This window comes from Eurosta solidaginis, chromosome 1 (genome assembly GCF_040869045.1).
Source record: "Eurosta solidaginis isolate ZX-2024a chromosome 1, ASM4086904v1, whole genome shotgun sequence".
NCBI lineage: Eukaryota > Metazoa > Arthropoda > Insecta > Diptera > Tephritidae > Eurosta > Eurosta solidaginis.
This window is the reverse complement of record NC_090319.1, coordinates 358,039,294-358,054,778: the sequence shown is the minus strand read 5'-3', so window position 1 is coordinate 358,054,778 and position 15,485 is coordinate 358,039,294. Positions and strand designations below refer to the sequence as shown.

General features: G+C 37.2%; 1 protein-coding gene across 1 annotated transcript in view; it reads left to right on the top strand.

The window, feature by feature from the left end:
- htt (huntingtin) overlaps positions 1-15,485 on the top strand; it is a 395,162-nt gene that overhangs the window by 157,202 nt on the left and 222,475 nt on the right. Inside the window, exon 12 of the mRNA XM_067768365.1 lies at positions 5,969-6,243. Within this exon, the coding sequence (XP_067624466.1) occupies positions 5,969-6,243 (275 nt within the window). The remainder of the gene's footprint in view (positions 1-5,968; positions 6,244-15,485) is intronic.

The window sequence follows — 15,485 nt, the reverse complement described above, 5'->3', positions numbered from 1 at the left end:
TCTTAAAATGCTCAGTAACACCTTTCGTTTGATACCCATATCATACAAACATTCTAGAGTCACCCCTGTCCCACCCTAATGGCGATATCTCGAAAAGGCGTCCACCTATAGACCTAATGCCCACTCCCTCTTAAAATGCTCAGTAACACCTTTCGTTTGATACCCATATCGTACAAACATTCTAGAGTCACACCTGGCCCACCCTAATGGCGATATCTCGAAAAGGCGTCCACCTATAGAACTAAGGATTACTCCCTTTTAAAATACTCATTACCACCTTTCATTTGATACCCATATCTTACAAACACATTCTAGAGTCACCCTGGCCCACCCTAATGGCGATATCTCGAAATGGCGTCCACCTATAGACCTAATGCCCACTCCCTCTTAAAATGCTCAGTAACACCTTTCGTTTGATACCCATACCGTACAAACATTCTAGAGTCACCCTTGGTCCAGCTTTATGGCGATATCTCGAAAAGGCGTCCACCTATAGAACTAAGGATTACTCCCTTTTAAAATACTCATTACCACCTTTCATTTGATACCCATATCGACAAACACATTCCAGAGTCACCCTGGCCCACCCTAATGGCGATATCTCGAAAAGGCGTCCACCTATAGACCTAATGCCCACTCCCTCTTAAAATGCTCAGTAACACCTTTCGTTTGATACCCATATCGTACAAACATTCTAGAGTCACCCTTGGTCCACCTTTATGGCGATATCTCGAAAAGGCGTCCACCTATAGAACTAAGGATTACTCCCTTTTAAAATACTCCTTACCACCTTTCATTTGATACCCATATCGTACAAACACATTCTAGAGTCACCCCTGGCCCACCCTAATGGCGATATCTCGAAAAGGCGTCCACCTATAGACCTAATGCCCACTCCCTCTTAAAATGCTCAGTAACACCTTTCGTTTGATACCCATATCGTACAAACATTCTAGAGTCACCCCTGGCCCACCCTAATGGCGATATCTCGAAAGGGCGTCCACCTATAGACCTAATGCCCACTCCCTCTTAAAATGCTCAGTAACACCTTTCGTTTGATGCACATATCGTACAAACACATTCTAGAGTCACCCCTGGCCCACCCTAATGGCGATATCTCGAAAAGGCGCCCACCTATAGACCTAATGCCCACTCCCTCTTAAAATGCTCAGTAACACCTTTCGTTTGATACCCATACCGTACAAACATTCTAGAGTCACTCCTGGCCCACCCTAATGGCGAAATCTCGAAAAGGCGTCCACCTATAGACCTAATGCCCACTCCCTCTTAAAATGCTCAGTAACACCTTTCATTTGATTCCCATATCGTACAAACACATTCTAGAGACACCCCTGGTCCACCTTTATGGCGATATCTCGAAACGGCGTCCACCTATGGAACTAAGGATCACTCCTTTTCAAAATACTCATTAACAGCTTTCATTTGATACCCATATCGTACAAACACATTATAGAATCACCCCTGGTCCACCTTAATGGGGACATCTCGAAAAGGCGTCCACCGACAGACCTAAGGCCCACTGCCTCTTAAAATGCTCAGTAACACCTTTCATTTGATACCCATATCGTACAAACAAATTCTAGAGTCAGCCCTGGTCTACCTTTATGGCGATATCCCTAAATGGCGTTCATCCATAGAACTATGGCCTATTCTCTCTTAAAATAATCTTTAATACCTTTCATTTGATACACATGTTATACAACCACATGCCAGGGTTACCCCAGATTGATTTTCCTTATTTTGTCTCCATAGCTCTCAACTGAGTATGTTATGTTCGGTTACACCCGAACTTAGCCTTCCTTACTTGTTAACAATTGTTTTTGTTTTTATCGGCCTATTGATGAATGATTCAAGGTTCGATTCGAGCTCAAGGCCAGAACAATAATTTTTTGTAATGATTAGTGTTTTTTTAATTTTTCTGTAATTGAAAAATTTTATTTTATTTTTGGAATAGTAGTAGAACATTTTTTCAGACAACCTGCCATAGCTGCGAAGATAGATCCATTTCGAAGGGTTCTAAGCCTTCATCATCAGTGCGCTTTAGGCACGTTGCGCTAACCATTTTAGATATACACGGTGTTTGGTTTGACTGATAAATTGCTACCTCTGTTCCTCTTTACAAAATACAATTTTTCAATTATAGTAAAATAAAAAAAAATAATAATCATTACAAAAAATTATTGTTCTGGCCTTGAGCTCGTTTCAAACCTTGAATCGTTTTTCTTTTTATACTCAGTTGAGCAGAGCTCACAGAGTATATTAAGTTTGATTGGATAACGGTTGGTTGTACATATATAAAGGAATCGAGATAGATATAGACTTCCATATATCAAAATAATCAGGATCGAAAAAAAATTTGATTGAGCCATGTCCGTCCGTCCGTTAACACGATAACTTGAGTAAATTTTGAGGTATCTTGATGAAATTTCGTATGTAGGTTACTGGGCACTCATCTCAGATCGCTATTTAAAATGAACGATATCGGACTATAACCACGCCCACTTTTTCGATATCGAAAATTTCGAAAAACCGAAAAAGTGCGATAATTCATTACAAAAGACAGATAAAGCGACGAAACTTGGTAGATGAGTTGAACTTATGACGCAGAATAGAAAATTAGTAAAATTTTGGACAATGGGCGTGGCACCGCCCACTTTTAAAAGAAGGTAATTTAAAATTTTGCAAGCTGTAATTTGGCAGTCGTTGAAGATATCATGATGAAATTTGGCAGGAACGTTACTTCTATTACTATATTTACGCTTAATAAAAATTAGCAAAATCGGAGAAGGACCACGCCCACTTTAAAAAAAAAAAATTTTTTAAAGTAAAATTTTAACAAAAAATTTAATATCTTTACAGTATATAAGTAAATTATGTCAACATTCAACTCCAGTAATGATATGGTGCAACAAAATACAAAAATAAAAGAAAATTTCAAAATGGGCGTGGCTCCGCCCTTTTTCATTTAATTTGTCTAGGATACTTTTAACGCCATAAGTCGAACAAAAATTAACCAATCCTTTTGAAATTTGGTAGGGGCATAGATTTTATGACGTTAACTGTTTTCTGTGAAAATGGGCGAAATCGGTTGATGCCACGCCCAGTTTTTATACACAGTCGTCCATCTGTCCTTCCGCATGGCCGTTAACACGATAACTTGAGCAAAAATCGACATATCTTTAATGAACTTAGTTCACGTGCTTACTTGAACTCACTTTATTTTGGTATGAAAAATGAACGAAATCCGACTATGACCACGCCCACTTTTTCGATATCGAAAATTACGAAAAATGAAAAAATGCCATAATTCTATACCAAATACGAAAAAAGGGATGAAACATGGTAAGGTAATTGGATTGTTTTATTGACGCGAAATATAACTTTAGAAAAAACTTTATAAAATGGTTGTGACACCTACCATATTAAGTAGAAGAAAATGAAAAGTTCTGCAGGGCGAATTAAAAAACCCTTAAAATCTTGGTAGGTATTACATATATAAATAAATTAGCGGTATCCAACAGATGATGTTCTGGGTCACCCTGGTTCACATTTTGGTCGATATCTGGAAAACGCCTTCACACCACTCCCTTTTAAAACTCTCATTAATACCTTTAATTTGATACCCATATCGTACAAACTCATTCTAGAGTCACCCCTGGTCCACCTTTATGGCGATATCTCGAAACGGCGTCCACCTATGGAACTAAGGATTACTCCCTTTTAAAATACTCATTAACACCTTTCTTTTGATACCCATATTGTACAAACAAATTCTAGGGTCACCCCTGCTCCACCTTTATGGCGATATCTCGAAACGGTGTCCACCTATGGAACTAAGGATTACTACCTTCTAAAATACTCATTAACACCTTTCTTTTGATACCCATATTGTACAAACAAATTCTAGGGTCACCCCTGGTCCACCTTTATGGCGATATCTCGAAAATGCGACCACCTATACAACAACAACCACTCCCTTTCAAAACCCTCATTAATACCTTTAATTTGATACCCATATCGTAAAAACATATTCTAGAGTCACCCCTGGTCCACCTTTATGGCGATATTTCGAAACGGCGTCCACCTATAGAACTAAGGCCCACTCCCTTTTAAAATACTCATTAACACCTTTCGTTAGATGCCCATATTGTACAAACAAATTCTAGGGTCACCCTTGGTCCACCTTTATGGCGATATCTCGAAACGGCGTCCACCTATGGAACTGACGATTACTCCCTTTTAAAATACTCATTAACACCTTTCTTTTGATACCCATATTGTACAAACAAATTCTAAAATTCTAGGGTCACCCCTGGTCCACCTTTATGGCGATATCTCGAAACGGCGTCCACCTATGGAACTAACGATGACTCCCTTTTAAAATACTCATTAACACCTTTCATTTGATACCCATATCGTACAAACGCGTTCTAGAGTCACCCCTGGTCCACCTTTATGGCGATATCTCGAAAAGGCGACCACCTATACAACAACCACCACTCCCTTTTAAAACCCTCATTAATACCTTTAATTTGATACCCATATCGTACAAACACATTCTAGAGTCACCCCTGGTCCACCTTTATGGCGATATTTCGAAACGGCATCCACCTATAGAACTAAGGCCCACTCCCTTTTAAAATACTCATTAACACCATTCGTTTGATGGCCATATTGTACAAACAAATTCTATGGTCACCTCTGGTCCACCTTTGTGGCGATATCTAGAAACGGCGTCCACCTATGGAACTAAGGATTACTCACTTTTAAAATACTCATTAACACCTTTCATTTGATACCCATATCGTACAAACGCATTCTAGAGTCAACCCTGATCCACCTTTATGGCTATATCCCTAAATGGCGTTCACCTATAGAACTATGGCCCACTCCCTTATAAAATACTCTTTAATGCATTTCATTTGATACACATGTCATACAAACACATTCCAGGGTTTCCCTCGGTTCATTTTCCTACATGGTTATTTTCCCTTATGTTGTCACCATAGCTCTCAACTGAGTATGTAATGTTCGGTTACACCCGAACTTAACCTTCCTTACTTGTTCTTTCACACAAGTTTGCCCTCTTGACAATAAACTCGATTAAAGTAACCATAGTGCGATCAGCTGACCGAATGTTGGTTAATTTAAGAACAACAAATCTGTTTATTGGTTTTATAAGCGTCATTTCCTTCCTGCATTCAGCCTTTTGTTATAAACTAAAAGTGAGTAAATCAGCAACTTATTCAACAGTTAAGAGAAAAAAGTACCTCCAAATAAACATTTTTAATATTCTCTACATCTCAGTGCTTGTTACGGTGGGGTGCAATAACACCATACGCAATAAGGCCATATGGCGTTATTTCCAATTGGTTTGAGAAATAACAGCATATGCCGTTATTTCCAATGCAGATTGGAAATAATCGTACAGATTGGAAATAAAGCCATATAAAAATGCTATCAAATGAGTAATAAAGTCATAATTTAAAATCGTACCGCTCAAAATCAAAACAGATAGTTGCGCATCCGGTCAAAGCCGAACTCCTATCTTTAACGAAGGATAGAAAGAGACTGGGATGAATATAATATAGCTAGGTAGAAAATCAGGTGATCACAGCTGTTTCTCCTCCCGCGCTGTTCCCTGCCGCGCTGACCGTCCGTACCAAACTATGTTATCTTATTTAGATATAAATTTTGGAAAACGCAATAAGACCATCATGATGTCTTTATTTCCATTGACAGTTGGAATAAGGCCATACAAAAAAATTATGGCTTTATTTCCATTTGCAACGGGAAATAAACATTATGGCCTAATTGCGTATGGCGTTATTGCACCCCACCACTTGTTACATTTTAAGTTCTAAGCGCTTAACACTCACGCTTCATCTGAAAATATAAGTAAAACATGCTACATTTGTTTTATAACAAAATATTTCTATAATTTCAGGTTACATACTGGCATCTACACTGACGGCAGATCAACCCGAACGTATGCTGCAACAACAGTTGGATCAGCTCTTGGTGCATGTGATGAAAATTCTCAATATTTACTATCATATTGTTACGCAACAAAAGCCTTTACTATTTGCGAAAGTGCAAAAAAGTGATTTGTTCCCTAATGCAAAGGAGTTGGCGTTGGTGCAAAGTGTGGGATATTTTGGAAGTGAATACGTTTACATAAAGCTGTACAATATTTTAAGAAGCGCTAATAATAGCTATAAGGTAAGTGTAATATAATTAACCCTTCCACGTTTACAAGTAAGTCCTGGACTGTAAAAATGTTCTGAACATTAAAATAGCTTCCTTCATACATAAATGAAATACTTTAGCTTAAAAATCTTTTAAACCGTTACAGACCCAATAAGAAATCCGCTCCCCGTGTGAATCAAACTCGAAATGTAAAGGAATTTGGGATATGGTGTTTTGCTGATAATTTTCCTTGATACTTAATAAAATGTAGCGACTCGCGAACTTTGGTTTTTTTTATAATAACAAACACTTTAAATAAAAATCGGTCCAAGATATTGTGATTCTAAAACCGTGATTGGAGCATTCGAGCAATGCGAATTTCATGCCTTAAATATAACTAATTTTATCGATTTATTTTGTGATAACTTGGCAAATATTGATGTATACATTCAGTATCTAATGTTATTAACGAAAAAAACTAATAAAATATTGCTAGGCTACTTGCTATAAAAGAAAATATCTTTGGGAAACCGCTGTCTCATTCACTGAAAGAAATGGTGGCAGTAAAATCAACAAATCGGTTGTTTAGTCATTTCAACAGAAGAGAAATTGCCGCTCTTAAGTTAACAAAATTCTGTAAAATTGCAAGTTTCTTGGTCAATCTAACTGAATTTTCTGTTAACACAACTGATCTCACTGCTCATTTGAACAGCGATCAACAGTAAATACATGAGCAAATTTCAAAGAGAATTTTACGCTCACTGCGCTCTCTACTTTGTACTTATGACGATGGTGCCACTTGTTTAAAAAAAAATACCAAAATAAGAAAACCACCAAATCGAAAAAACACACAAAATGGGAAAACAACAAAAAACTAGTTTTTCAGTTATCAATACAAAACGAAAAACCCTTTTTTGAATTTACTGTGCAAAAAATTATGAGATACCGGGACACCTATTTATCGGGTATAATTTTGCAACTTCTCCTCCAAGCGAAGTGCAAAATTGCGCCCTCTTGTCGCAAAAGTTTTGTTTGAACGAACAGGATTTTTACAAAGTTAGTAACATTTTGTTCAAGTTTTTACGAATTTTCACTCACGCGACCGAATTTAATAATATAATAAAAAAACATCCTGTTTAAATGTTGATGTTTCCGACAACATAAAAGTTTGAGTTGTTTTGGAATCGTTTCAACTTAAAGTGTTACGAAAATTAACCTTGCCGAATTACATGTAAAGTTACTCTAGTGGTGAATTACCTTCTAGCGATTTGATTCTTTACTTTTCTATAACTTACAAGTTCTCTATTTAAAATGTTATGTCAAACATTTCTACAAGTTTTGTTCGAAAAAATCTAGTGTGTCAAATACATGCGAGAGAAGAAATTGAGAATGAGCTGAACTGCAACCGAAAGAATTGAGAATCAGTTTTGTGACTACTATTTTCATTTCTATTTGCAAAGCGACTATAAAATATAAAATTTGGCGAAAGTGCGTTTAATAAAACAAAATAATAAAGATGTAGGATTTTATGAGCTCGAGGCCTTGCTTTGAATAAAACACTATGTTAATATTCATATATTTATTTGGTCGATATTTCGACTTCAATCTGAATTAATTTTTAAGACTTTGATGTTGTGTTTTAAATGTATGTATGTATGTGATATAATTAATATATTTCTGTTTATTATCTTTTCATGTTGTGTTTTTAAAAAAGTCTTGAAAATGACTTCAGATTGAAGACGAAATATCGACCAAATAAGTATATGAATATTAACATAGTGTTTTATTCAAAGCAAGGCCTCGAGCTCATAAAATCCTACATTTTACAAAATAATAAAGTGTATAATGTTTAATGTGTGCCAGCATATTTGATGTAAGCCCAACTGACGTTCGGTTAGTAAGTGCCACCGTGGTGTAAAGGTAGCGTGCGCCGCCTGCCACACCGTATGCCCTGGGTTCGTACCCCGCGCAAAGCAACATCAAAATTTTAGAAATAAGATTTTTCAATTAGAAGAAAATTTTTCTAAGCGGGTCGCCCCTCGGCAGTGTTTGGCAAGCGCTCCGAGTGTATTTCTGCCATGAAACTCATCTGCCTCGCAGATGCCGTCCGGAGTCGGCATAAAACATATAGGTCCCGTCCGGCCAATTTGTAGGGAAAATCGAGAGGAGCATGACGCAAATTGGAAGAGAAGCTCGGCCTTAGATCTCTTCGGAGGTTATCGCGCCTTACATTTATTTATTTATATGGCAACATAGGTACTTTCGTACAAAGCTGTCGCAACAACTTTTTTTGTTCATTTGACTACTAAAACGGTCAATTACGAATCAACGATTTGTGCGCAGTTGATTCAACATCTTGTTGCGATGGATAAAAATTAACAGAAATTTCGGTTGAATTGACTCGTATTTCGGTTGATTTTACCCGTCATTTTCTTTCAGTGTTTGTGTGCAAGAGTGAATTAAGGAAAACATATTCGTGAAAGTCATACCTACCACTGGAATTTTTCCAATTTTTCCAGATCGGTAAAATTCCTTTCCTTTTAAATTGAAACACAGAGGCAAATCAAAGCTAACAAAAAAAACACTGTTAAAGTTAAGATATATAAATTTTTTTCTTTCTATGCTTAAGCATCAACTAGTTTAATTACACTTGCTTATGTTACAAGAAAATTGAAGACAAAAAAGTTCAAGCCTGTGAAATTACAAGCAAAATAAAGTGTGCATTTTCTTTTCGGAACAGTCCTTATGTTTTTGGCTTAGTGAGTGGAACTGGAAATATACCGAATGCACTCAGCAGCAACCCGGTGCTAGTGGGCGCCCCTGGTTTGGGGAGACATGTTTTTTACCCTATTGGAACCTTTGTTCACCCCCAGGACAACCTTTCTTATGTTTTGCTCTGGGAGCACACTCCCGAAGTTGCTACACTTCTTTTCGTCCGCCGAACTGACGGGCGCCCAAACGTGGCTCATGCGGCTTTTTGCCAACTCTTGCTTCATCCCAAGCATTACGGACTATTATTCCCTTTTGGAAAAGGGCATAAAACCCACTGTTCTGGTACCCTTATTAAATTTATTAAAAATAAAGATGAATCGCAAACAAAAAAAAAAAAAAAAAAACAATTGTCAAAAAAAAAAAAAAATAAATTAAAAAAAGATAAAATAAATAAAATAAAATGATATGAAATAAAAGTAAAAAAATGTTATCATCACATGAAAAAATTTATAATTACAATACAATAAAATAAAATGAAAACAAAATAAAATAAAATAAATAAAAAAAAAAAATAAATAAAAAAAATAAAATAAAAAAAATAAAACAACATAAAGTAATATAAAACATATTAAAATAAAATTAAATAAACTAAAATAAAACAAAATAACATAAGGTAAGGGAGTAAAATAAAATAAATTATAATAAAATAAATTATAACAAAATAAAATAAAGTAAAATAAAATCAACAAAAAAATAAATTAAATACAAAAAAATAATAAAATGAAAAAAAAAAACTAAGAGAATTTAGAAACGGTTAAGCGACATTTACGCAACGAAAGCGAGTGCTCAAATTTAAGGACAAAAAGATGGTAGCAATTTGTTTGGCTCAAAGATACTCGTATTAACGAGCTCTTGAACCAAACGTCAATAGGATCTGTGGTCTGAGCTGTCCCGCAGGAATGCTATATTTGATGATGTCGTCCTCAGCAAAGGCTAACAATTGTGCATACATAAGTGCCTTATACACATATATCTATGTATATATAGAGTTCGTTTATGACTGAAGAGTGCAGCACAGCATGTCAGAGATTCTGCTTAATCCCCATGGACTACAGTAAGTTCAACCTAGCTTCAAATGCAGCAGATACTGTAATAATTTGTACATAAGTCTGTGGTCCATCAAAAACAAACACAAATTCGTACGAGCATAATAAAATGTACACCTTATGTAACCCTTATTTACTTTGAAAAATGGTTTATGTCATGAGACTCGAAATTAGTTAGGAGTACAGTGGTATACGTCATGCAGATCATAGCTTACCTTGCAGGATATACGCTCCCCAATAGAGAACCTTTTTGTTATTATTACTAGGCCTGGAAGCACTGCGACCTTTGTGCAGATCTATTGTACATCCACTTCTAAATAGAGAATCTTACATGTTTATTTATTCATTCAGCGTTGCCGCTTTGCACCTTAGCTCTTATGGTCGCTCATATATTTTCTTGCCGGGAATAATTGGGCGTGGAGAGTACTGATTGTTGCTTGATGAGCAGCATAAGTAACTTCACTCTCAAACATTGCGTAAAATTGTAAAAGTTTTTTTGGCTTCTCTTTATACATATACACCCTCACTTGCCATCAATTTTGAGCATGCATACAGACATTTACACAATTGTCTTAGCTGAAGTTTCGTTTTTTGGTCTTCCACGGCTTTAAATTTCGATTTTGTTTGGAAACTTCATATACAGCAGCAACATAGACGTTCTTCATCACTTACACATATTCCTATATGCTGGTATGAAATTTTATCAATGCATATTCTATAGAGCGTCAAAAAATGTGCACCAAGCCCTATTTGGTTGGTTGTCGTTAAGTAGGGCTGTAGCTCAAGTACGTTCAAAACCTTTTTTATATGTTACCCTTTTGAGTAAGATGGACTATCATGTTGATGCAGAAAGAGCCGAAGACATTTTTGCATACGTTCTTTCCCGTAGGTTTTAGTGCTTATGGCTGCTAAAGTGAGAATCGAAAGTCGTATTCAACCAGAAATGTTTGCTCCAGTCTTAGATTGAACTAGCTGGTCAATAAAGACCTCACATAGACTGAATATGTTCATAGTGTTTGCTCCAGTCTGTAAGGAGTCAAATTGGTTACTCGGTAATTTGCTCAAGTCTATTTGCAAATAGGCTTATTCGTCGTCCATAACCCCACAAAAGTATTAGTTCACCATACCTTAGGCGGTCTGGATAAATTATATTGAATATTGCTTCAGGTACGCTGGAAACTCCCACTACCACTCCCACTGCCTCGCCCATTCCCATTCCCGCTTACACTCCCACTTCCCACTTGTCACGTTACATGAGTTAGAGATCTGTGGTAAGTTGGTCCAGCATACTTTCAGCACCATCACCACAGCAGCAGATATCAACAACGGGTAGTCCTGATATGCATATAAAAGCAGAGGCGAAAGTATTCCTATCGGCGAGCGGATTTGGTAGCAGAGGAAAAGTACCGACTTGATTTGCCGTAATGTTGTCAAGGAGCGCCAGCTGCCGCGGAGTAGGGCGTACGGACGAAATCGACTTGATAGTTATTTAAGAATGATAAACGCAGAAGCATATGCTCTATGCCTACCCTCGGAGATTTGTTTGCAAAGCTTCTGCTTCAAAAATCATACAAGTTCTGTTTTTACTTGACTGGTGCTTAACTGTTGAAACGGTTATGGCCTTCTCTAAAGTCGGTTCTTTGCTGTGCTAACTGGTGCCAACTGGTAACAGCAAGGGAATTCAAATCACTTTCTACCTAGCCCTTCCAGCGGAGTGGAGGTCGCCATCTTCATTTGATTCTATTGGCGGGTTCCGATGAAAATACTTTCGTAGCCGGAGCATCATCTTTATTCTCATAGCATGGCCTAGCGAGTGTATCCGCTGCGTTTTAATTCGCTGAACTATGTTGATGTATGCGTAAAGCTCGTACAACTCATCATTAATTCTTCTTCGGTACTCGCCGTCGCCAATGCGTAGGCGTTCGTAAAGATTTTTGCCCTCGAGCACTTCCAGAGCCGCTTCATGTGATGTTGTCATGGTCCATGCCTCTGCATCATATAGCAGAACGGGTACGATAAGTAAAACATGATAATAAAATATTTTCGTTTGCCGAGAGAGGAATTTTGAACTGCCTCCTTTTGAATTGATTCCTCGTTAGATTTCAGGGCTTATGTTTTTGTTTGTGTTAATAATACTCCATAAATAAACGAAGTCTTTTACTATTTTGAAATTATAGCAGTCAAAAGTGGTGTGATTGCCAAGGGCAAAATGCGCTGACTCTTTGTTCGATGACTGCAGGTACTTCGTTTCGTCCTCACTCACCATTAAACCCATCTTTTCCGCGCGGTTAAGTACTGCAACTAGTATAATTTTCGCCAGCATCAAATTAAAGAAATCGCATGATAGGGGGTTACGCTCTCTGAAACCTCCTTTAGTTTCGAACGGCTTGGAGAGATCTCCGCAATTCTGACTAAGCAGATGGTGTTGCTCCGCGTCATTTTGCATAGCCGTATAAGTTTGGCGGGGAAACTAAATTCAGACATAGCGGCATATAGGCAGCTCCTGTTCGTGCTGTCAAAGGCAGCTTAAAATTCGACGAAGAGGTGATGTGTGTAAAATCTTTTTTCGCGGGTTTTATTAACGATTTGGCTCTTTGTGATGGTAGATTTACCAGCTCTGAAGCCGCACTGATAAGCTCCAATCAGCCGATTCACGATGGTCATCAATCTTTCGCACAATACTTTTCATAGGACCTTATATGCGATATTAAGAAGGCTGATTCCCCGATAGTTGGCGCAGTTTGCAGGATGCCCTTTATTTACTTGTTATGTTATTTAGAGATTACCTCCAAAAAAATAAGAGTTTGGTCTGAAGGTTAACAAAGTAGAATGTTGCTCGGGGATCCTCCCAACGTAAGCTCAAAATTTTTAGCGGCGGTTTTTTTCCAGTTATATATTTCGGATGTGGACCCAACCATTCTAATGTACATTCAAGTGTACCTTATATCGATGTATGTAGGTATAATTTTGTGAACATATAAACTAGGCCTTATGATCTAACGTGGTCGGAGTAATAGTTTAAATCGTATAACGTGACAGCCGACCGCATAGGTGAACTTTCTGCTTTCCTTTGTAAAGTGGCACTGTTAACTCCAAACAAATCCTGGTTAACAATTAAGCTTATGATTTAACCGGAAGGAATTCGGAAGTTAATTGTGGTAGATACGCAAGATGTCACTAAAACTCGTTGTTCTTCAAAATCTATAGTTGTAGTCATTAGTGTTCATCATAGAAACCTAAATTAAATCATAAATATTTTCTTGAATATACGATTCTCTATGGCGCCTCCAGCACGTTTTCCAATATCTAATGTTAATATTTTTCCCCACAGTTGTATAATATATAATGTCCACCCTAATGCACATTCAACCGCTTTTTTTGTTATGCTGTGCAACCGCACGAAAGCCAAAAATGTAAGCGAGATTTTGTGGCTTTTCGCGTTGGTTGGAAGAGTTTTTAGTATCTGATACTTGTGGGTTAAAAAGTTGCTAACCAACAGAAATCATAAAGGCAAGCAGAGAATACATGATTGAAAAAAAAAACAAGTAAGAACGGGACTGTCTTCGGCTGTGCCGAAGACTTCATACCTTTCATGAATGGGGCTGAACAATAATCTTATCCCGTTCGTAATCTCCGAATAATCGGATGTATAAGATAAGAAATATTTAGTGAACAGAGCTACATACCTAAACGATTTTTAAGATAAATATAAAATAAAAAAACAGGTAGGTACTTTGTGTGAGGATGCAAAGTTTCAGGTTTTTTGTGGTCTGCGTGTAAAAACTATGACTACGAATCACGTATTTCAACAATATATGACGTAAACGTAACTATTTGATGAAATCTGATGAATTTTGAAGCTTCTAGCCGTAAAAAAGGGGCAAAAATTACAGTTTATATGGGGTATATAATATATATACCACCGATCTCTATGATTTTTTCAGACAACAATATATGCTATATACGTAAGCATTTGGTGAAATTTGAAGCTTCTAGCTGTTAAAATGGGGCATAAATTGCGAAAAGTTTCTTATCTACACAATCGGTTGTATGAGATATATACTATATATACAACCGATCGCTTTGATTATAACAATATATGCTATATACGTAAGCATTCGTTGAAATTTGAAGTCTCTAGCTCTTAAAATAGGGCAGTAATTACGAAAAGTTTCTTATCTGAACAATCGGTTGTGGGGGATATATACTATATATACGACCGATCTCATCAATTTTTTCAGGCAACAATATGTGCAATATACGAAATTATATGGTGAAGTTTGAAGCTTCAATCTGTTAAATTGAGTAAGATATGACAAAAATCCTCTTTTTCTGAAAAATCGGTTGTAGGGTATTATATATGCTATATGGGTCCGATCCGGCGCGTTCCGACAAATGTCTAATCGGACACCCAAATACACCCGCTCACCAAATTTTATCAAGATATCTCAAAAATTGAAGGGACTAGTTTGCATACAAACTGACAGACGGACAGACGGACATGGCTAAATCAACTCAGCTCTTCATCCTGATTATTTCGGTATACTTATGGTGGGTCTATCTATTTTCCTTTAAGGACTTACAATTTTGGGTTTCGTGACGAAATTAATATACCATTTCATTTTCATGAAAGGTATAAAAAATAGTAAAGAGTGATGAGAGCTACGTTGTGCGTTTTTAAATTGATACATACTGTTAATACACATTTGAGAGGGTGTATGTGCAAAAAAAAAAAAAAAAAAACGCTTAAATAGCTAATATTCGCAGACATCTATGGCATATTTAAAACGAATGCGTTGTAAATGATTTTATTTTATTTAACCTACCAATAGCTTGACTTTGTAAAACTCTCTATTCATGAGTGCCTGTGATGGCGTAAAATTGTGGTTTTTTCAGATTCTCGAAGGCATAGAAGTGCAAGATTGACTTATCGTGAAAATCTGGTCGATTGTTAATTTATCGGGACTGAAAGACTTAATAAATTGGTCGAATTAGAGTCCTTACTTAGGTAACCAATATGGAATCTTAAATGCAATATTAAGACATTTGATTCTGCGGTGGTAAGTGGGGTTTTAGGTAAGTCTGGGGATTTATAAATATGAAATAAGGATAGCCAAGCGAGATTCATGGCGAAGCTTCTGCGAAAACGTAGAAGGCTGCAATGAATCGGCGAGGCTCTGGGGTATGGGCGATGAGTAGCGCGGAGTCGCTAAAGCTTTTACTGGACAATCATTTTCCCGATGTGCCAATTGCGCAGGAACCTTCGCTTGCATGGTCGGCGGTCGTTGGCCATGCGGAAGTGGCTGCCATTCCAATACGGGAAAGTCAAATAACCTGGGTTATATGGTCGTTCAAGCCCTATAAGTCTCCGGGCCCGAATGGAATCATTCCTGCGCAACTTCAAAAGTCTTTGGAGATTTCCTGCCGCTGGTTGGCCATCATCTACATTAACTGCCT